The sequence below is a fragment of the Hemitrygon akajei genome, chromosome 18 (genome assembly GCF_048418815.1).
Source record: "Hemitrygon akajei chromosome 18, sHemAka1.3, whole genome shotgun sequence".
NCBI lineage: Eukaryota > Metazoa > Chordata > Chondrichthyes > Myliobatiformes > Dasyatidae > Hemitrygon > Hemitrygon akajei.
Window position 1 is genome coordinate 3,116,984 of NC_133141.1, and position 24,440 is coordinate 3,141,423.

The following is a 24,440-nucleotide window of genomic DNA, read 5'->3' on the forward strand; positions in this document are numbered from 1 at the left end:
AATGATTTGGATGATGGAATTGATGGCTTTGTTGCAAAGTTTGCAGCTGATATGAAGATAGGTGGAGGGGCAGGTAGTTTTGAGGAAGTAGAGAGAATACAGAAGGACTTAGATGGATTAGGAGAATGGCAAAGAAGTGGCAAATGGAATACATTGTTGGGAAGTGAATGGTTATGCACTTTGGTAGAAGAAATAAAAGAGTAAACTATTTTCTAAATGGAGAGAAAATTTTAAAAACTGAGGTACAAAGGGGCTTGGGAGTTATTGTGCAGGATTCATTAAAGGTTAAATTGCAGGTTGAGTCAGTGGTGAGGAAGGCAAATGTAATGTTAGCAGTCATTTTGAGAGGACTAGAATATAAAATCAAGGACCTAATGCTGAGACTTTATAAAGCACTGCTGAAGCCTCACTTGGAGTATGTGAGCAGTTTTGGGCCATTTATCTAAGAAATGAAACATTCTAGTTCTGTCGGCTGTGTAAGTCTAGGGAAGACAATCTCTGGCCCCGCCAAACGTGGGAGATTGAAGAGAAAATCCCCGAAAACCCCCTGTTTGTGTGGATGCTGTGTGATTGGTTTCCCTGTTACGAATCTGTACCACGAAATAACAGACAGTACACCGCATACAATTAAGCGATTTAGCTTTATAATTCTTTATTTGACTAAAGGGTTAGTAGTAAAGAAAAAGCAAAAAAAAAGAAAAGTGCCCATTTTAATGAAACAGTCTAATGTGCACAAGTTGGAGCTCACGGTTTCCCCATCACCGATCCTCCTTCGATCTCCCCGGCCTTCGTCGGATCATGACCCCACTCTGGGAAGAGTCCTACAACCTCTTCTCTCCTACATCTTCTCCCTTCATCTCCCGCTGAACAAAAGACCCAAGCCCAATATTAGTATCCTTCACCAGAGAAACCTCCCCTTAATCTGGCCATCCTAATTGGATGGCGCACAATTCTCCTATCACTTATCTTCAACAGTAACCCAAACAAGCAGCTTACACAGAAGAGAACAGCGTAACAGAGAAAAAATATGAACCAGGGAATTTACAGAAAGAATGTGCTGACACTGGAGAGGGTTCAAAAGAGGTTCATGAAGATGATTCTAGAATTGAAAGGCTTGTCATAAGGGGGTGTTTGATGGCTCTGGACCTGTACTTACTGGAATTCAGAAGAATGATGGGTGTCTTCATTGAAATCTATTGAATGTTGAAAGGCCTCAGTAGAGTGGATGTGGAGTGGATGTTTGCTGTGGTGGGGGAGTCTAAGACCAGAGGACACAGACTCAGAATAGAGGGGTGTCCTTTGAGAATGGAGATGAGGAGGAATTTCTTTAACCAGAGAGTGGAGAATCTATGGAATTTGTTCCCACGGGCAGCTGCGGAAACCAAGTCGTTGGGTATATTTAAGACAAAGGCTGATAGATTCTTGATTAGTCAGGGCATGAAGGGATATGGGAAGAAGGCAGGAGACCGGGGCAGAGAGGAAACTAGATCAGCCATGATGAAATGGTGGAGCAGACTCGATGGGCCAAATGGCCTAATTCTGCTCCAATATCTTATGGTCTTAATTTATACTTGAACAGTATTATTCAGCTCCTCTCCCACACCACTCTGATATAAGTGGAGGCAAGTGAGAAGCTCAGTGGAATGTTGTTATTAGAAAGGAATAAAGACACAAACCTAGAATTTCTTTTGGAATTACATATGTGAGTTGCAAGAATGACAATGGAGTAGTATGATTGAGCACTTTTACTAAGTCATTTTAGTATGAGTACACGTTGGCCAACTTACAATGTGGAAGCTACCATTCAAGCCCGCTGAGTCAAAAATATGCGCACTTGAAAACTCACGCAAAAAGGGAGTGCCTCCTGCGCATAGGAGGTCCAATCAGTTTACCGCACGATCAATCGACCGCATGCGCACTCACCTTATTCTTGCAAGCAATCTGATACAGTTCACCTCTGCCGCCTATAAATGGGAACTGCAGAGGAAGGAAATAAATGAGGTAAACTGAGGAAAATGATGAAATGTCTATCCTGCTTGGTGGCAGTCAATTGGCCAGCACAACCTCGTGCAATGCTGCAGAGCAGTAGCTTCTCTCTCTGTGGCTTCCCAGTTAGCTGATGTTGAGGACAGAGGCTCTGAATCCCCTCTTCTCCTGATGAAGCATCCATTGATTCATCTGCTAGGACACTGTCTTCATCAGCAGAGTAAGCTTTTGTAGATTGCTGCGTCCCAGACATTTCGCTGGCAAAAATAATCCAAATGTAGCCTGACAATTCCTCTGTCAGCCAGCTCATATTCTGCTACTTGACTGGAAGACAGCTGGTAACTACCGTAGATTTCGCACTACAGAGCGCACCTGATTAAAAGCCGCTGGCTCTAATTTTAGAAAGAAAATCAATTTTGTACTTGTACAGGCCGCACCGGATTTTAGGCCGCACCGGATTTTCGGCCGCAGGTGTCCCACGTTGTAATATGAGATATTTACACAGAAAGATATTACACGTGAGGATTTTTTAACTTTTAATTAAATCCATATGGTAACATAAACAAATACATATTGCAAATGCTTTTTTTCGAACCGTGCCTGTAACGCGGCTACTTTTAAATATACATACGTATCGGTAACACAAATTACGTTGCGTATACTTTTTTACTGAACAACATTCCAATATCTCCTAACGACTGGTAAAAAATATATATACTGCAGCCTACCAGGAAAAGTTATTGATCGCCTTTAACTTAAAAGCAGCGTTTTGGCTCCGCCGCTCGCCCCCCGCCTTCCCGTTTATCGCAAACCGGCATTTTCCCACAAGACGCGGCGAAACCGGGTGTGACGTCATAGCATCCCGGGATGTAGTACAGAAAACAAATATAGTTAAAACACTTCTAACTTAGAAATTACTAACAAATGAATTACTAAGCGAAAATATTATAAACTAAATAACTGCCATAAAGGCAGCACAATGCTTTTCTTCGAGTGTTTTCCATGTTGATGAGGGTGAGTACAAATGACTGATTTACAATAATTTAATTGTGAAAGTGCGCTTGATTTATCGTACAATTTCATTGGACCTCTGTGAACTACTCATCAATTTTATTGGTCTACTGTTACGAGGCAAAATGTTTTTGGCGGCATGAAAAAAAAATCATGCATTAGCCGCACTGTAGTAAAGGCCGCAGTGTTCAAAGCTGTTCAAAATGTGGGAAAAAAGTAGCGGCTTATAATCCGACATCTACGGTAGGTTTCTTCCTGCAAGATGCGCCCTGTAGACTCGGGCTCTAGTAACAAACATTTGTGACCTAGTGTGTATATCGTATTACTGTGTGGCCTCTTGCCTGCTGCAAATTTGTTCCTGGATAAGATGCACTTAAACATTAACACTTTGCTGGCAGTTCTTCTTAAGCTTGAATATCACTGCCAGACCACAGTATTGTCCCAAAGCATCCACCTGGAAAACCTGCTGGTCCTTTTGTAATGGAGAAATCAATGCGGGTTTCTCCTCAATATGGTTGATGCAGGACAGCGTAATGGCATCTTTTGAATCCTATTTTTTGCCCAGCAAATTAGGCCGTTTGCTTCCATTGATCACATGCACGGGTAAGTGAAATAGGTCCCCCGCTGAACCACTTCTACCGTAAAAGCCCCCATGCATGTCCACACTACCTTCAGTGTAGCTGTGAAACACTGAGATCAGTGGTCATGGGGGTAATTTTGGAATCTGGTGTAAGGATAATTCACTTAACAAGGTGATGGCTGACCCCATATCCAGCTCAAATTTCAGAGGCTGATTGTCAACTGTAAGTGAATCCAAGTAAGGAGGCTGGATTCTATGGCCCAAGTCATAGGTTTGGAAAGTGGTGCCCACTTCTTTGCTCCTGCTGTCTCCTTGCATGGAGTTGATGGTTGAATTCTACTGCATTCTGATGGCATGATGCTTTGTGAAGCACGCCCTCTCGAAGTGCCCTACCTACTGACAGAACTGAGAGAGTGTCTTTTGATGTTTGCAATTGTGCCATTGGGTACAACTTTACGCACAGTGCTAACATCTTTGTGGAGTCTTACGTGATGTTGCCTGTGGGTTGTGGGTCGGAATTCCCTGGCAAACATTGACATCTCCAGAAGGAGTTCTTGCTCCAGTACTGCCTGACTCAGTGGAGATGGAGGTAGCTGAATCTGTATAAGGCCTCTCTTGACTGCCTCTCAGTGGCAAGCTGTGGAGTGTGCTTTGTCCCAAGACAAATCATGCTTTTTGGACAGGAGACTCTCCTGGGTGCTTCCATCTTTAGACTCTAACAATCAATGCTTGGATAAGCATCGTTTCTTCAAATTTGCTTTGGGGAATATCTTTGTACTTGCTGTCCTGTGCCACTAAGATCAGTGTTGTGATGAAATCGTCTTTTTTCTCATCGGGGTCTGCCGTAGCTGTGAGAAGCTGAAGCATGACATAAAAGCATTGTCCTGCATCCCCAAACATAGTCCAAAGCCTGAAGCATGTCTGTCAGTTCAGATTCATTCTGTAGGTGCAGAGCATAAATGTACTTCTGCCCAAGTTCTTCCAAGAGCAGCTTGAGGCACATTACTTTCTCTAGCTTTACCACTGGTCTTAACATTGCTAGGAGTTCTTTCTAGTCTAGGAAGGATGCCTTACATTACAGCCAGGTTCCAGGGGTCGATCTTGCCGTGGGTGCACCCCAAAGTGGATTGAGTGCTTGGAGTAGAGTCCCCATTCATGTTTTAATCCTTGTCACCAACTGTTACATAAACGCAAAGCAAGACCAACAATGGAGTAGTGTGGTTGAATATTTTAACTGACATGTTAGTACTGTACATGCAGCGCAACTTACAGTGCGGGAGCAATGAACTGGGCCAGCTGAGGTGAAAACGTGTGCACTTGATGGCCTGCGCAAAAAGGGAGTGCCTCCGGCACAGAGGAGGCCCAATCGATTCGCTGCGCATTTGCCACATTCTCACAATTGATCCGATACAGTTCCACAAGCAGATTGACATTGTGAATTTTGAAACTTGCTGAAATTGTTTATATGTTACTGGGTGTCTTCAGATGTTCATTATATCACCTATTCATTTTATTGCAAAATCTTTGTGTATACTAACGTTGTCTCCCCGTTACAGGTTATTCAAAAGATGGCAACAAAAGCACAGTAAAGATTTGTTAAGAGTGAAATTTCAACCTGGGTGATTTAAATTACAACTGTCATTAATCAATCACAGGAGAATGAACTTTCATTAATACTAAGAGGTCTCAGGATACATTATTTAAAGATCCAATCACACTAATCCTGCATCTTCAAACTCTTGACTACAATCTATTTTGACTTCTGATCATTCAGAACATAGAAGAGTATGTGTCAGGGACAGGCCATTCAGCCCACAATATCTGTGCTGACCATGACACCAAATACCTTTATATAAGACCATAAGATATAGAGCCGAATTAGGCCATTTGGCCCATTGAGTCTGCACTGCCATTTCATCATTACTGATGCATTTTTCCTCTTATCCCTAGTCTCCTGCCTTCTCCCCGTATCCTCTTATCCCATGACCAATCAACAATCTATCAACCTCTGCCTTAAATATGCATAAAGACTTGGTCTCCACAGCTGCCTGTGGCAATGAATTCCACAGATTCACCACTCTCTGGCTAAAGAAATTCCTCCTCATCGCCATTCTAAAAGGATGCCCCTCTGTTCTGAGACTGTGTCCTCTGGTCTTGGAATCTCCCACCACAGGAAGCATCCTCTCCACATCCACTCTATCAAGGCCTTTCACCATTCGATAGGTTTCAGTGAAGACACCCCTCATCCTTCTGAATTCCAGTGAATACAGGCTCAGACCCATCAAACGCTCTTCATGTGACAAGCCATTCAATCCTGCAATCCTTTTCATGAACCTTTTTTGAACCCGCTCCAGTTTCAGTATATCCTTTCTAAGATAAGGGATCCAAAATTGGTCACTATACTCCCAGGTGAGGCCTCACCAGTGCTCTATAAAGTCTCAACATTACATCCTTGCTTGTATATTCTCGTCCTCTTGAAATGAATGCTAACATTGCATTTACCTTCCTCACCACCGACTCAAACCTGCAAATTAACCTTTAGGGAATCCTGCACAAGGACTCCCAAGGACTCCATTTTTTGTATTTTCTCTCCATTCAGAAAACAGTCGACCTTTTATTTCTTCTACTAAAGTGCATGGCCATACATTTCCCAACACTGAATTTCATCTGCCATTTCATTTCTCATTCTCCTAATCTGTCTAAATCCTTCCATAGGCTCTCTGTTTCCTCAAAACTACCTGCCCCTTCACCTATCTTTATAACATCTGCAAGCTTTGCAACAAAGCCGTCAATTTCATCATCTAAATTGTATATATAATGTAAAAAGCATCAGTCCCAACACAGACCCCTGTGGAACACCACTAGTCAGTGGCAGACAACCAGAAAAATCTGCTTTTATTCCCACTCTTTGCCTCCTACCAATCAGCCACTGCTTTACCAATGCTAGAATCTTTCCTGTAATACCATGGACTCATATCTTGTTAAGGAGCTCATGTGTGGCAGCTTGTCAAACACCTTCTGAAAATCCAAGTACACAACATCAACAGATACTCCTTTGCCTATCCCGCTTGTTATTTCTTCAAAGAATTCCAACAGATTTGTCAGGCAAGATTTTCCCTTGAGGAATCCATGCTGACTATGCCCTATTTTATCATGTGCCTCCAAGTACCCTGACACCTCATCCTTCAGAATCGACTCCAACCTCTTCCCAACCACTGAGGTCAGACTAACTGGTTTATAGTTTCCTTTCTTCTGCCTCTCTCCTTTTTTGAAGAGTGGAGTGATATTTGCAATTTTCCAGCCTTACAGAACCATTCCAGAATCTAGTGATTCTTCAAAGATCATTACTAATGCCTCCACAATCTCTTCAGCCACCTCTTTCTGAACGGTGAGATGTACACCATCTGATTAAGGTGACTGATCTACCTTCAGACCTTTCAGTTTTCCAAGAACCTTCTCGCTAGTTATGGTAACTTCACACACTACATGACCCCTGACACCTGGAACCTCCACCATACTGTTAGTGTCTTCCACAATGAAGACTGATGCAAAATACTTATTCAGTTTGTCCACCATTTTGTTGTCCCCCATTACTGCCTCTCCAGCATTGTTTTCCAGCGGTCTGATGTCCACTCTCGCCTCCACATAATCCACATCTCTTCATTCCATGCTTGCTCATGTACCTGTCTAAATGCATCTATTGTCTGCTTTTACCATCACACCTGGCATCTCACCTGAGTGAGGAAAGAAACCTACCTCATGCATCTCCTTCAAACTTTTTGAGTAATCCACAAACTTGTTAATCAGTCTATTTACATTTTTATCCAAACAACTGAGGTCCCAGCACTGATCCCTGCAGAACATTGATCATAGACATCCAGTCAGAATAATGCCCCTCTATCACTATCCTGTGTCCTCCATGGCCAAGCCAATTTTGAAAGCAATCTATAAAGTGACCATGAATTCCATGCACCTTAATCTTCTGAATCAGCTTACAATGAAGACCTTGTCAAATACCTTACTAAAGACCATGTAGTCAACATTCACTGACCTACTATAAGGCAGTGACGATGAACTTCTGCAGCAGTTTGAGTGGTTGATGAGCTCTCAGTGTAAGTGCATGTAGAATAGAGAAGTCAGTAACACGCACAGTCCCTGAAGCAGCGTGGTCTTGCGGGAGAGAAGCTGACAATGCTGTTTGCCAACTTGTCACAATGTTTCAAGAAAGGGGCAACTGCTTTCATCAAACAACACACACAAAATTCTGGAGGAACTCAGCAGGCTAGGCAGCATCTATGGTAAAAAGTATAGTTGACGTTTTAGCAAAGACCCTTCAGCAAGACTGAAGAAAAAAAGATGAGCAGTCAGAGTTAGAAGCTGGGGGCAAGGAGGGAAAGAAACACAAGGATCCTACCACCAAGCACATCTTTCACCTCCCTCTTCCTTCCCATTATCATTATCATTAGGCAGCTCGATTTAGACTTATTGAAATATTTAACATTTTTTCAAAGTCTTTTTGGAGTTTGTATGTGGATGCTAACAAGGGTGAACTAAAGATCAGAAGAGAATGTTGTAAGCCAGTGCCTCAGTTGGCTACATATGCAAGTGAGGGAGGAAAAAGTGATGGCCCAGTTTGCAGAGATACAATACAAGTGCTGACCACAAATTTTTCCTTTGCTCCAACAGGGCAAAACCAGTTGTAGCAGCCAATGTTAAACTCACACTTGAACCAGATATTCTGAATCCAGAATTCAAGACATGCTTGAACACAAAGTCTGGAACTTCTATCCCTGTGACATGGTAAGAAATTTCCATTGTATTTCTGATAAATATTAAGACAGAGGCAAACTCAATTATTGCAACCTCCCTGTCAGCTTTTACCTCTCCTCTCCAACCAATCACCTCAGGTTTCTGTCTCACTACTCCCACTCTTGTCTTTATACTGGTCTTTCAGTCTTGATGTAGGATTTCAACACAAGATAGTTCAGAAGTATGACGTAGTAACCTGAAAATGCCCTATAATGTGAAGATGTTGTACATGTGAATCTGTATAAGCAACAGAATAAAAGGTTGATCTTAAATGTGAGATTTCAAAACTTCAAATGTGGTAAAGGGGCCCTGGCGAATAACTTCATAAGTTCTGTGGTGTTGGAGATGGAGTCATTAAAAATGCTAATAGAATGTGTTTAAAGTCAAAAAGAAACATTAAAAAATGTTCTGAAAATCTGAAGATCTTAACTGGACTGCAGATAGTGTATTTTAATTATGTTGTTACAAAAGGTGACACAATACATAGTGTATCCTCCATTTACTGACATATTGCCATGTAAGAAACACCAGAGAAATCTGGTAGCCTGTTAAATGTATGCAAAGTTCATTAAATATTATTATGGAGGAAATATAAAATTGTCATAACAATAATTAAAGGAGTTAAGGAAAATTTCTTCATACTAGGGATATTCAGAATGTTGAATTCTTTTTCACAAGGGTATTACTAAATGAGTCAGGTAATGATTTTAATTATGAATTAAAAGAAAAGCATATTAAATGTGTAGCTCAAGGGGATGGAATTATTTTGTGGTAATTTGAAGACAACAGGCTGAGTGAATTGGTAGTCCCTTAAAATCCTGTAATTCAAAGATGAGAAACATGGCCTACTGTAGATTTTTTAAATTTGTTTATCTCGTCCACATTATTTGTATAGCTTTGGTTTTAAAACATATTGCTTTGCAGTTTTAAGGTGCAGATGTGTGCAGAAGTGCAAGGCCATGATATTGTTCAGCATTACGGTAAGTGCAAATTTGAAATAGTTGGATTCTGCTCTATGCACACTCTGTCCAAGTGGAATTCACCTTTATCAATTTATATTTATGTCTATTTTTCTTCTGTCTTATGTTTCTACCTTCCAACCAGCCACTGTATCTTGCCTCCCTCTCCCTCTCCCACAGCTGGCTCTATTTGCCCTTCATTTCTCGCCTCACCTCATTCCACCTATCACCTATCAGCCCCTGTCTCACCCCTCCTTCCTAGTCTTTTTGTTCTTGCCTGTTTCTTCCTTTTTGTCCTTTTCTGTCTGGTCTGCATTTTCATGTTACCCAGAGCAGCGCTAGGGCAGTGTGCTCATCCCTGTCAGAATAGTGAAGAAAGAGAAGGAAACCTCATTCACCTGAACGTTCAGACGCCCCAGCGTTCTTTCTATCCATGTGAGATTCATAACATTGTCTGCATGAGAAATTCAGATAATTAATGAGTACTAACTACTGACAATGGAGAAAGGAAAATGTAAACTCCCATACTAAAAGAGCATTTGAATTGAATTTGGTACTCGGTCATAAGACAATGGCATAGAAACTGCATAGCAACAAATCGCAGTATACAATTACATGTATGGCTATTCAACATTTACTAATGCTCTGAAAATATGATGCTTTTGGCTTTTGTGCACAACTGATCTGTTAATGTATTGATTGTAGTCAGATCCAATGTACACTGATAACCTGTAGGCATTCAAATACTAATTCAAATGAGCAGATATTGGCTCCAATCTGCTGGTCTACAGATATTGGCCCCAATGTGTATGGTCCATGTGGTAGGGAGCACATTTGGTCCAAAGTCTATTGTCAGTCTTTTGAGATCCTGTGCACACTCCCAATTTGGCACCTTAGAACACAGAACATGGAACAGTGTAGCACAGAATCAAACCCACAGACCCTGCTGAACAGACTCCTACTCCTCAGTCTAAACACACCACTGTTTAACTGGGTGTAGGACTTCCTAAGCAACAGACCTCAAATAGTCAGGATGTACAAGTGCTCCTTCCCCATCATCTTCCACACAGGTGCCTCGCAGCCCACTACTGTACACTCTACTCACATGGCTGCATGGTCAAACACCCTAGTAATCCCATTGCAAAGTTTGCTGATAACACGACAGTGATGGGGCTTATCATCAACAACTATGAGATGCCCTACAAAGAGGAGGTGGAAGAGCTCAAGGCCTGTTGCCAGGCAAATAATCTCTTCCTCAATGTCATTGAAAAGTAGAAAACCTACAGCACAACACAGGCCCTTTGGCTCACAAAGTTGTGCTGAACATGTCCTTACCTTAGAAATTACCTAGGGTTACCCATAGCCCTCTATTTTTCTAAGCTCCATTTACCTATCCAGGAGTCTCTTAAGAGACCCTATCGTATCCACCTCCACCACCATCACTGGCAGTCCATTCCACGCACTCACCACTCTCTGCATTTAAAAAAAAACTTACCCCTGACATCTCCGCTGTACCTACTTCCAAGCAACTTAAAGCTGTGCCCTCTCGTGCTAGCCATTTCAGCCCTGGGATAAAGCCTCTGACTATCCACACGATCAATGTCTTTCATCATCTTATCTTGTATATGTCAATGAGACAAAGGGGATGATTATTGTCTTCAGGAGAACTTGCACCACTCACACCTCTGTTTACATTGGGAGCAAAGCAGTGGAAACTTCGAGCAGTTTTAAACTCACACAACTTCTCATGGTCCCATGAGCACATTCTACACAATGAAGAAAACTCACCAATGCCTCTACTTTCTGAGGAGGCTAAAAAGAGCTGGCCAATGCACATCTGTACTTGAGTCAGATGTACAGTAGAGAGCGTCTTAACAAGCTGCATCACAGCATGGTACAGAAATTGCACTGCAGTGGACAGGAAGCCTCTACAAAGGGTAGTAAAAACTGCCCAACATATTACCGGCACCCACTTACCCCCCCATCAAGGACATAATATATCCAGAAAGGTGTTGGAAAAAGGCCGGTAACATCACAAAGGATCCCAGCTACCCTGCTCATGGACTGCTTGTCCCACTCTCATCAGGGCAGAGGCTACGTAGCATCCACGCCAGGACCGCCAGGTTCAAAAATAGTTACTTTCTCCAAGCAGTAAGGCTGATCAACACCTCCACCCACTATTCCACCCCTCCACACCCCCAACCACCACTACTTTATCATCTCCTGTCAGTCACCTTACGTACAGACACTCGTGTGCCTACCATCACTTTATGGACAGACAATCAATCTATGCGCAACCCCCTGGTTTCCTTGGCTATGTAAGTGTGCGGATGTTATCTCTAGCATACAATGTTGGCAGGAAAATGTACAGATGTTTGTGTTAGTTCACACACATTGGCTCCCTCCAAACATAAGTACTGTCAGAGTTGGAAATCTCAAATAGAAGAAAAAGCACTAAAAATAGTCAACAAGTTAACTGGCATCTGCCACAAGGGAAATAATGTTAAGCTTTTATGTCAATAACTGTTCTTGTGTTTTTCTATAAATAAAACTTAGATTTTAATTTTATCATTTCCTTGGTTTCAAGTTCTGAATGCTCAGGTTGAGCTGGACAAAAACAAGCATAGGTCTCAAAGACGAACATTCTTTCTGCATTCACACCAAACAGAAGAACAATTTCAGTTTCCGCCAATAAAAAACAAGGAACAATTCTGCAAAAATTTCACTGCTTACCTCAAGGTATCTGCTTCTCTTCACTTAAGATCATGATGGTGGAGGAGATCTCCCTGAGGATTGTTTTTGTCTATAAAGATACTCAGCATCAGGTTAAGACTTCAATTCCACAGGGCATTAGTGGGGCCACCTTTGAAATGCTGTGTGCAATATTAGTCTTTTTACATAAGGAAAAGAAAATGAATTGGAAACAATTCAGAGCAAGTTTATTTGAATCTGGAATGGATGGGCTGGCTCTTGAGAAAAGTTGAACAGGCTAGGCTGGTTTATAGGAGCTTTGATTAGAATGTACAAGATCCTGAGTGGAAATTTTAAAAAAAATGCAGATATGTAAACTTGGAAATTAAAAAAAAATAGAAAATGTTATAAGCACCCAGCTCAGTAAGCATCCACGGAATGAATAATGGAGTTAATGCTTCAGGCTGAGGAATGTTTGTCAGATCATGAATGGTACTTTTACAAACAAGAACTCAAGTTAGGTTTGTCACTTTTAATCAACATTGTGTCCATTAACCTGACATGTTTCAGTTTTGTAAACCTGATATTTACATTGTGCGGACATACATTGACAATAAATGCATTTTACTCAGAGCAGAATTGGAGCTCAGAGCCACGAACATCCGCAGGTGGGGCTGCTGAGAGCAAGAGCTTTACTTGGCCAACAGCACCATTATCAGAATGACAGAGGAACTACATGTTCTAGTTTTTCTTGCTCTCTTCCCAGAAATCAATTTAACAGAAGAGCACCATACAATAAAAATTATCCCCCTTTTACAATCTAGGCAAATATCTCTGAAGTACAATTACTATTGAAGGAATTTTCAGAGACCTGGCTTTTGCTATGATATTAATTGGAGTTTGCATATATAATAAATTCTGGTTAATTGACCCATCAGGACCAATACAATTTGGCCCTATTAAGTGGCTGCCCCAAATTAGCTGAAGTTTCATAGGAATTGCTAAAAAGGTGTAAAAAAAGACAAACTATTGTTTAACTGAGTAACAAATTATGCATTTTAATGAAATACAGAACAAATTAGAACACAATCAATGGTGCTACAGTACTATCAAACTTTCAGAATCAGGTTTAATATCACTGGCATATGTCGTGAAATTTGTTGTTATGTGGCAGCAGTACAATGCAATACATAAAAATTGAAAAAAACTAAATTACAGTAAGAAGTAATGCAACTTTTTAATATGTCTTGCATTAAATAAGTTATGCAAAAAGAAAAAAAGTGGTGAGGCCGGGTTTAATGTCCATTCAGAAGAGGAAGAAACATTGCCAGTGTCTGCACCCCGACCCTGATGTCCTCAATGATAGATCTGCCTTTTTGAGGCATTCCCTTTTGAAGGTGTCCTCAGTGCCCATGATGGAGCTGGCTGAGTTTACAACTTTGTAGCTTTTGCTGATCCTGTGTATTAGTTATCGGCGGAGGAATCCATGCAGTACTTTTTGAACACAAATACGCACTACTGACATTATTTAAAAACTGTTTGCTCTAAGCGCTATGTAGTGTCTAATGACCACACAAGAAACTGTTAGGCAACAGGCTCCTGTCCCAATTAATAGGCATAGTGGCCCAAATAAACAAAGGAATCCCAGCTATTTTCTCGATTAGATATTGCAGTTTAAGAGTCACCCCAATTAACCGATAGCCCAATTAATCGTAATCCACTCTACATCAAAGGACTACCTGAGTTTTAAAAGACTGAGACTGCTGGACTTGGGAGCAAAAAGGAATCTGCTGGAGGAACTCAGTGGGTTGAGCAGCGTGTGTAGGAGGAAAGCATTGTCAACATGGTGCAGGCTTTCGACAATTTCTTTCCTCACAGAAATACTGCTCGATCAATTGAGTTCCTCCAGCAGGTTGTCCAATAATCCTTTATCTGGTTATTCTGAAATCCTGATGGTTTGGTATTTGGCTCACCAAGTATTGCTTACAATTTCCATTCATCCAGGCGCCATTTCTTGCATATTTCACGCCAATCACCACTTCCTGTGCTCCCTTCCTATCTGCTGGGTCCCCAGTTCATTACCCCCTGGACACATGCCAGGACTCCAACCCTCACGTTCTCTGTCCACTAACTGGAGCCTCAGTTCCTGCACTCCATCATCTGGATCTGTTGCCTAAGCTCCTTTTATTGGGTTCATTGAAATGTTATTGTGTAACATCTTTTTAAAATATAAATTAAAACTCTTTTGGTGTATCAGTAAAATAACATCAATTCATTTGGTACCTCCAAGGTCCCGAACATTCCATAGTTTTACTATACACTAAGCAATGTAAAAACCTTCCTGGGAGCTGGGCATAGTTCATGGAACTTGCTCAGAGTACTCTCAGTCGTGGTGAGTGCCAGTGTTTGGTCTGTATCTGCATCAACAGGCTGGCATTTTGACTTGGTCAGACTGGAAGTGGTTGTGAAAGACATGGTGGTAAGATAGGAATCCTGGTGATTGTCCTAGATCCTGCAGGAACTCTAAAGCAAACTGTTAGAAGCAACCCAGGAGAGCACAAGCTTTATGGCACAATAACGTACAGTATATAAGTACTGGAAATGGAGTAGAGTCAGCCAGCAGATTATTTGACTTAATTTCTAGGAACAACTCCAACAAGAATTGCCAGCCTTGGACAATTAACCCTGAAATTACTTCAAGGATAATCAACCCTCTTCCCATTGAGTTGCCAGTAATTCTTCCATCAGCAGCAGTCCGGGTGGGGCTGAGGGGTGAGTGGTGGGAGAGGTAAAGGGCAGGCGCCACTGCATTGTAAATTTCTGGTGCAGGTGAAACAAACTTCTTGTCATTGTCTCGCAGGATGAAGCAGAGTTTAAAGACAAGCTGAGCCTGATTGTTGTGACGATGAACTGCAGTCTAGCGGAGGTGCCACTGAGCAGCTCTGGCACCCTGCCCATGGTGTTGAGTCCTCACAGTAAGGTCCTGGTCACAGAGAAGGTAAGCTATCGATCATTGGCTCTCACAGAACCTGTCGAAAGAATATAATTTGTCTCTTGGAGGAGAAAAATAATGCCCTAAAGCAACCCTTAGCAATAAAATGTTGGAAGATCGGTGATTAAATGCATTGCTGTGTAACAATCCAAGGATAGAAACAGCTCTATTCCTTCTCCCACTTTTATTGCTCATTGGATGTTCGGTCTTTTTTATTGGTTACTTTATTTTATTTTTTATGGGCTTGATGTGATTTTATATTTGCTGCACATTGAGTGTTAGACAGTCTTTTTTTATATACATATATGGGGTTTGTTTTTGGTTCTCTGTTTCATGGCTGCCTGTTAGGAAGCAGATCTCAAAGTTGTATAATGGATACATACTTTGATAATAAATGTATTTTGAAGTTTGAACTTGAACTTTCCTCTTCTTTTCCGATCCTCAACATGAAATGTCGACTGTTTATTCATTTACATAGATACTGCCTGACCTGTTGAGTTCCTCCAGTATTTTGTGTGTGTTGCTCTGGATTTCCATTATCTGCGGAACCACTTGTGTTTGTATGCTTCAGATGTTGGGTTTGGAACTTGTAAGCCTTTCTCTCCAGAGGTGTCAAATCAAACCATACCTAACTCAAGCCTCCCCTGATGCAGATACATTGTCCTTACCTTGTACAGTGACCTACCAGTGACATTTGAAACCTTCTGAGACCAGTGGACTGACGTGTTAGAATGGGAATAGGAAGTGGAATTGAAATGGGTGGCTACAGGGAGATCGTGCTTTTGCTGGCAGATGGAACGTAGCTGCTCGGCTCCCCACTCTCCTTTTCATTGTGCCCCCTCTTCACCATTAATTCCCCTATCTTCACCATTCCTGTTTCACTCTCTCACCTGATCTCCTTACCTGCTCATCGCCTCCCTCTGGTGCTCCTACCCCTTCCTTTTCTTCAATGGCCTTCCGTTCTCTCCTACCAGATTCCCCCTCCTCCTGCTCTTTACCTCTTTCACCAATCAATTTCTCAGCTTTCTTCATCCCTTCCCCCTCTCCCAGCTTCACATATCACCTGCCACCTTGTACTTCTTCCTCCACTCCCCCACCTTCTTACTCTGACCTGAAGAAGGGTCTTAGCCCAAAATGTCAACTGTTTACTTTTTTCCACAGATGCTGCCTGACCTCCTGAGTTCCTCCAGCATTTTGTGTGCGTTGCTTGGACTTCCAGCATCTGCAGATTTTCTCTCGCTTGAGATTTATAAAAGATATCGGTAGACAGTTTGTCTCCAGAGATGGAGACAGGGAGATTGAGAAAGGGGAGGGAGGTGTCAGAAGTGGACCAAGTAAATTTAAGCACAGGGTTGACTTGGGGGCAAAGTTGATGAAATTGATGAATTGTCAATTTAGTGCAGAAAGTGTTGGGGAGCATTACTAGGGAAGGCTTGGAACACGGACTGTTCCACATATCCTACGAAAAGGCAGTCATAGCTGTGGCTCCTGGCTCGACCTTGAGGTTGGAGAAAGTGGGAGGGGCCAAAAGAGAAACTGTTGAGTGACAGGACCTGTTCCCCCAGACGGAGGAGGATGGTGGTGGAGGGGAACTGGTCAGATCTGTTGTTGAGAAGAAGCAGAGAGTTTTAAGGTCTTCATGATGGAAGATAGACATACATAGGGACATGTATATGGTGTATATACTTGTATCTGAAGCCTATGACTGAGACGGCTTTAGAGAAGCAATCTTCTGCTAGGTGTTAAATCTCATCAAAAGTTGTTCAGCAGAACAGCTTGCAATTTGCTAGAGGCAGCATGTCACTGGAGACTCCTTAATCCATCACATTTGTTGAATGCCTACAAGATGGCATTTTAGAGTAGCTTGTGCCTGAGCATACTCGGGGAAAGATCATCATAGATTGGGTGTTGTTTAATAACCCAGATCTTATTAGGGAGCTTACAGTAAAGGAACCCGTAGGAGGCAGTGATCATAATATGACTGAATTCATACTTCAATTTGAGTCACATGTATCAGTATCACAGTGGAATAAAGGGAATTACAGAGGCATGAGAGAGAAGCTTGTCTAGGTCGATTGGAGGAGAGCGCTGGCGGGGATGATGGCTGAAGTTTCTGGGAATAGTTCACAAGGCGCAAGATAAATATGTCCCACAGAGGAAGAGTTCTTAAATGGCAGGGGTAGGCAACCATGGCTGACAAAGGAAGTAAAGGACTGCATAAGAGCCAAGGAAAGGGCATATAAAGTAGCAAAAGTGAGTGGGAAGTTGGATGATTGGGAAACTTTTAAAATCCAACAAAAGGCAACTAAAAACTCTAAGAAGGGAAAAGATGAAATATGAGGGCAGATTAGCCAATAATATAAAGCAGGATACTAAAAGTTTTTTTTCAATTATATAAAGAGTAAAAGGAAGGAGAGAGTTGATATTGGACCACTGGGAAATGATGCTGGTGAGGTAGTAATGGGGAACAAAGAAATGGCAGATGAACTTAATGGGTACTTTGCATCAGTCTTCACTGTGGAAGACACTAGCAGTGTGCCAGACATCCATGAGGGTCCGGGAGCAGGAGTGAGTGTCATTGTTATTACAAAGGAAAAAGTGCTACTATGCAAACTGAAAGGTCTTAAGGTGGGTAAGTCACCTGGACCAGATGGACTACATCCCAGTCCTGAGAGAGGTTGCTGAAGAGATAACTGATGCGTTGGTTATGATCTTTCAAGAATCACTTGAATCTGGCATGGTCCCAGAGAACTGGAAGATTGCAAATGTCACTCCACTCTTTAAGAAAGGAGGAAGGCAAAAGGAAGGAAATTATAGGCCAGTTAGCCTAACCTCAGTGATTGGGAAAGCGTTGGAATCTATTATTAAGAATGAAGTTTTGAGGTACTTGGAGATTAATGATAAAATAAGTCAAAGTCAGAATGGTTTCTGTAAAAGGAAATCTTGCCTGACAATTCTGTTTGAGTTCCTCAAGAAAGTAACAAATAGGGTGGACAAAGGAGAGGTAGTGGATGTCATTTACTTGGATATTCAGAAGACATTTGATAAGGTGCCTCACGAGGGTGCTTAGCGAGATAAAATCTTGTGGCTTTACAGGAAAGATTCTGGCATGGATAGAGGAATGGCTGACAGGTAGGAGGCAGTGAATGGGAATAAAAGGGGCCTTTTCTGGTTGGCTGCCAGTAACTAGTGGTGCTCCTCAGGGGTCAGTATTGGGACCACTATTTTTCACATTGTTTGTCAGTGATTTGGATAATGGAATTGATGACTTTGTGGCAAAGTCTGTGAATGATACAAAGATAGATGAGGGGTAGGTGGTGCTGAGGAAGCAATGTGATTGCAGCAGGACTTAGACAAATTGGAAGAATGGGTTTAAAAAAGAGGAAGATGGAAAACCGTGTTGGGAAATGTTTGATAATGCATTTTGGTAAAAGGAACAATAGTGCAGACTATTATCTAAATGAGAAGTCCAAACGTCAGAGGTGCAGAAGGACTTGTGAGTCCTCGTGCAAGACTCCCAGAAGATTAATTTACAGGTTGAGTCAGTGGTAAAGAAGGCAAATGCAATGTTGGCACTTATTTCAAGGGAAATAGAATATAAAAGTAAGGAAATAATGCTGAAGCTTTATAAGACACTAGTCAGGCCACACTTGGAGTATTGTCATCAGTTTTGTGACCCATATCTCAAAAAGGATGTGTTGTCATTGGAGAGAGTTTAGGGGAGGTTCACAAGGATGTTTCTGGGAATGAAGGGGTTAACATATGAGGAGCATTTGCCAGCTTTGGGCCTGTTCTCACTAGAATTTAGAAGAATGCATGGGGATCTCATTGCAACTGACTGAATGTTGAAAGGACTAGATAAGGTGGATATGAAGAGGATATTTGCAATGGTGGGGGTATCCAGAACTAGAGGGCTAATACTCAAAACTGAGGGGCGACCCTTTAGAACAGAGGTGAGGAGGAATTTTTAGCCAAAGAATAGTGAATCTGTGGAATGCTCTGCCACAGACTGCAGTGGAGGCCAAGTCCGTGAGTATATTTAAGGCAGAATTTGATTGTTTCCTATCAGTCAGGGCATCAATGGATATGGCGAGAAGGCAGGTGCATGGAGTTGAGTGGAATCCAGGATCAGCCATGATGGAATAGTGGAGCAGACTCGATGGACTGAATGGCCTAATTCTGCTCCTATGTTTTAAGGTCATATCATATCATTCAGATTATATAGGGAATTACACAGTATCAGATTGTGTGGCTTTTAAATCTAAGTGGAAGCATCACTGCATGCAATTTCAGTAGCTGGTAATTTGCATGACTGAAGTTAGATTAATCTTAATCTTCTTTCCTAACCTGAGGTCTATGAATGTTCTTTAAGTAGACTGAAATCAGCACATGAGGTCATTCATTGGTGATGCAGCATGAAGTTTAAAAAGAGCTTGGGAGCTTTCAAATATCTTTCTGTGGGCTGAAATCAGAGCAGGCCCAATCAAAAGGAAGCAAGTGTAAGTGGAGTGGCCTTTGTTGCAAAGGGCCAGTGTTAGAGTGGCTTGGGTGAAAATAGGCTTGGGCAGGCACAGGCAGACTTTCTAAGTAAGTAAGTACGCTTCTTGTAAGTTCTTTATCTGTTAGTACTAGCTATTGGTTGTCGTCGTTTCTGATGATGATGTAACTGGTGTGGGAGAAGTTTTATAGTGAAAAAGCCGTTGCACTGGGGCAGTTCCACTCTTGGCCACTTCCCACGTACATAGTTCTTTCCTTTTGCTTGTTTTTTCTTTCCACTCTCTTCTATAAGTGTATACCTCAGATAAATACTTTGTGGAGATTTTGTGATATATATGATTATATAATGTATATGTACAATTTCTGAAATACATCTTATGGAAATGTTTGTTTGATGATGAACTTCAATAAAAAAAATAAATTTAAAAAACCATCACAACTGGAGGCTTCCTCAGCTGCAGTGGATGGCAATGACGCCTTCTGTGTCTTGCAGCACCACCTTCTTGGCCATTGGATCTTGCAGTTGATCTCATCCACCCAGTCCGCCAGAACTGGCTTCGCGTGCTGGGATAGGCATATCCCTATCTCACCGGGGTAGGAGGTTCCTGGCTATCCTCACCTGGTTGAGCCCACCTGTCGAAGAGTTGTACCGGGGTGTGGTGACTGTTGCGTGCAGTTACTTGGAGCTACTGGTGAGAGCTGGGTGGCAGATGGAGACCAAGCGTGAATGAGCTGCCCCTGGGCGGAGCATGACAAGCCCATCACTAGAGGTGCTAACCCACCGAGGACACCCCATACACCTAGTGCACTGTGAATGGGTCTGGAGGTAGTGATAAGTTCGTTGTGTGAGATGTGGGAAATTTGGGAGACCTCTGGTCTCCCTGGTAAGTACATCTGCACAAAGTGCATTGAGCTGCAGCTCCTTAGAGACCGTGTTCAGGAACTGGTGCTGCGGCTGGATAACCTTCAGCCCACACCAGGGAATGAGGATAGATAGGAGCTACAGGGAGTTAGTCACCACGAAGTTGCAGGAGGCAGGTACCTGGGTGACTGTCAGGAGGAGAGGGAATAGACAGCCAGTGCATAGTACCCCTGTGGCAGTTCCCCTCAATAATAAGAATACTACTGTTGGGGGTGGGGAAGCTACCAAGAGGAAACAGCAGTGACCAGGTCTCTGACAGGGAGCCTGGCTCTGTGGTTCAGAAGGAAGGGTGGGTGAAGAGGAGTGCAGTAGTGAAAGGGGATTCCATAGTTAGAGGAGTAGAAAGCAGATTCTGAGGGCATAATAGATACACTCAGATGGTATGTTGCTCCCGCGTGCCAGGATCGGGGATTTCTTGGATGGTATCCACAGCATTCTAAATGAGGAAGATGATCAGCCAGAAGTCATGGTACATATTGATACCAATGACATAAGTAGGAAAAGGAAGGAGGTCCTGAATAGAAAATATAGAGAGTTAGGCAGGAAGCTGAAATGCAGGACCTCTGGGGTAGTTATCTCTGAATTGCTGCCTGTGTCATACACCAGTGAGGTTAAGAATAGGATGATTTGGCAAAGGAGAATCGGTGGATGTTGTGTACTTGGATTTTCAGAAGGCCTTTGACAAGGTGCTGCTCATGAGGCTGCTTAACAAGGTAAGAGCCAGTGGCATTACAGGGAAGATACAAGCATGGATAGAACATTGGCTGATCAGCAGGAGGCAAAGACTGGGAATAAAGAGAGCCTTTTCTGATTGGCTGCCACTGACTAGCGGTGTTCTGCTGGTGTTGGGACCACATCAATTTATGTTGTATGTCAATAATTTGGATGGGAGGATTGATGGCTTTGAGGCCAGATTTGCGGACAATACCAAGATAGGTGGAGGGACGGGGAATGTTGAGGAAGTAGGGAGTCTGCCGAAGGACTGAGACAGATTGGGAGAATGGGCAAAGAAGTGGCAGATTCTGAACGACTGGCATCCTGTCACACTCACCTCAATAATAAGCAAATTCTTTGAGAGGCTGGTCAAGGACTACGTCTGCAGCATGCTACCACCCACACTGGACCCCCTACAATTCGCCTACCAACACAACCGATCGACAGATGGACGCAATAGCCACAGCTCTACATACCATCCTTACACATCTGGAGAAGAGGGATGCTTATGTGCGAATGCTGTTCTTGGACCACAGTTCAGCATTCAACACCATAGTTCCATCCAGGCTCGACAAGAAGCTCAGAGACCTCAGCCTTCACCTTACCTTGTGCAGCTGGATCCTCAACTTCTTGTTAGATCGCCAGCAGGTGGTAAGACTGGGCTCCCTCACCTCTGCCCCTCTGTCTCTCAACACAGGTGCCCCTCAGGGCTGTGTACTAAACCCCCTCCTTTACTCTCTGTACACCCATGACTGTGTCACCACCTACAGCTCCAATCTGCTAATTAAATTTGCTGACAACACTACACTGATTGGCCTCGTCTCAAACACTAATGAGTCAGCCTACGGAGACGAAGTCATCACCCTGACACAGTGGTGTCAAGAAAACAACCTCTCCCTCAATGTCACAAAAACAAAGGAGCTGGTTGTGGATTACAGGAGGAATGGAAACGGGCTAATCCCTATTGACATCAATGGATCTGGGGTTGAGAGGGTGGACAGCTTTAACTTCCTCAGTTTTCACATCACCGAGGACCTCACGTAGTCTGTACACACCAGCTGTGTGGTGAAAAAGGCACAACAGCACCTCTTTCACCTCAGACAGTTGAGGAAGTTTGGTATGGGCCCCCAAATCCTGAGGACTTTCTACAGGGGCACAATTGAGAGCATCCTGACTGGCTGCATCACTGCCTGGTATGGGAATTGTACCTCCCTTAATTGCAGGACTCTGTAGAGAGTCGTGTGGACAGCCCAGCGCATCTGTAGTTGTGAACTTCCCACTATTCAGGACATTTACAGCAACAGGTGCATAAAAAGGGCCCATAGGATCATTGGGTCCCAAGTCGCCCCAACTACAAACTGTTCCAGCTGCTACCAATCAGGAAATGGTACCACAGCATTAAAGCCAGGACCAACACATTCCAGGACAGCTTCTTCCACCAGGCCATCAGATTGGTTAATTCCAGCTGACACAATTGCATTTCTAAGCTATATTGACTGTTCCATTGTATATCTTACTGTACATACTATCTATTACAAATTACTATACATTGCACATTTAGATGGAGACATAACGTAGATTTTTACTCCTTATGTATGTGAAGGATGTAAGAAATAAAGTCAATTCAATTCAATTCAATATAGCATAGAGGAGTGCATGGCCATGCACTTTGGCAGAAGGAATAAGGTGTGGACTATTTTGTAAATGGGGAGAAAATTCAAAAGTCAAGTGTGCAAAGGATCTTGGGAGTTCTTGTGCAGGATTGCCTAAAGGTTAACTTGCAGGTTGAGTCAGTGTTAAGGAAGGCAAATGCAATGTTAGCAGTCATTTTGAGAGGACTGGAATATAAGAGCAAGGATGTTACGCTTAGGTTCATAAGGCAAGACCAAGGTAACATGTCTGAACGACTGGCATCCTGTCGCACTCACCTCAATAATAAGCAAATGCTTTGAGAGGCTGGTCAAGGACTACATCTGCAGCTTGTTACCACCCAACAGGTTGGAGGCTATCCACATAGAATATGAGATGTTGCTCATGCAGAATGTCTTGTATCACAGAATCTTTCTACTCAGCAGACAACATTGGAAGGGCTACAACTGAAAATACATAAGGGCCAGTCCCTGAATGTCAGAAGGCTGTAGGGCTGTAAGAGATTACCGAGAAGGTAGAAGTGGGTAGGTGGGTGAAGCGAGACTGCTGACAGATTTGGAAACCAAGGTTAGAATTTTCAAGCTGAGACTCCAAGTGAACAATTATCAGCAGCCAGCAAAAGTAAAAGGCAACTTAAATACACTAAGACAATGTGAAAACTCACCAAAGGAGAGGTCCAATTCACCATTCTGTCTGTTCTTCTTTGCAGAAAACAGTTCAAGTTTCTTGGTCTGGAACAAGCTTATGCATTCCTATACTATTATCAGATGTATCTGACATTTCATTTTAAAGATGACACAAAGAATCATAGAACTCTACAGCACAGAAACAGGTTCTTTAGTCCACCAAGTCTGTGCTGAACTATCATTCTGCCAAGACCCACCAACCTGCTCTGGGACCATAGCCCTCCATATCCTTACTATCCATGTACCTATCCACACTTCTATTAAATATTGAAATCGTCACATATGTTCTGGTCATGTTCTCCATTAAAATAATTTTGGAAATCTTTATTTTCTACAATTTCTAAAGCTCTGAAAATTAATTTACAACCTAATACATTGACTGTTCTATTTGGAATAGTTCCGCATCATATTCAGGGTATTTCATCTTCAGATCAACATGTAATTGCATTTGTTACACTGCTGGCAAGAAGGGCTATTTTATTAAAATGGAAAGTTACTTCTGCCCCTACATTAATTGAATGGTTTTCTCAAGTAATGTTATGTCTCAGTTTGGAAAAAATTAGAAGTAGAACTTTTGATCCCTGATTCGATTTTGAGAGAAGATGGGGGTCTTTTGCCAAATACTATCATTTAATTTGAATTATTTTATATGGTTTCCTTACAATTTTATTTTTTTTAAAATAAATATGAATTGGCGGTTGATGACTCTTTTTCTTTATATATAGATGATGGTAAGACGTATTGCTCCGGGGGGTTGATTCCTAATGGTTTTCTTTTTCCTTTTTTTTTTGTAATCAGTGGGTTTTTTTTCCTTCTTTTCCTTACATATGACATTTTTTTTCCATTTTTATATATTACGACCAGCTTTTCTTTTCTTCAGCTTTATTAACTGTATACATATTAATTTGTTGAAGTTTTGTATCATTTTATAGCTGTAGAAGAT

At 42.2% G+C, this 24,440-nt stretch overlaps 1 protein-coding gene across 1 annotated transcript in view; it reads left to right on the forward strand.

Moving 5' to 3' along the window:
- Nucleotides 1-24,440, forward strand: part of LOC140741028 (integrin alpha-8-like) — a 157,045-nt gene that overhangs the window by 82,644 nt on the left and 49,961 nt on the right. Inside the window, exons 15-18 of the mRNA XM_073070660.1 lie at nucleotides 8,264-8,377; nucleotides 9,311-9,366; nucleotides 11,933-12,084; nucleotides 14,897-15,034. Coding sequence (XP_072926761.1) covers nucleotides 8,264-8,377; nucleotides 9,311-9,366; nucleotides 11,933-12,084; nucleotides 14,897-15,034 — 460 coding nt within the window. The remainder of the gene's footprint in view (nucleotides 1-8,263; nucleotides 8,378-9,310; nucleotides 9,367-11,932; nucleotides 12,085-14,896; nucleotides 15,035-24,440) is intronic.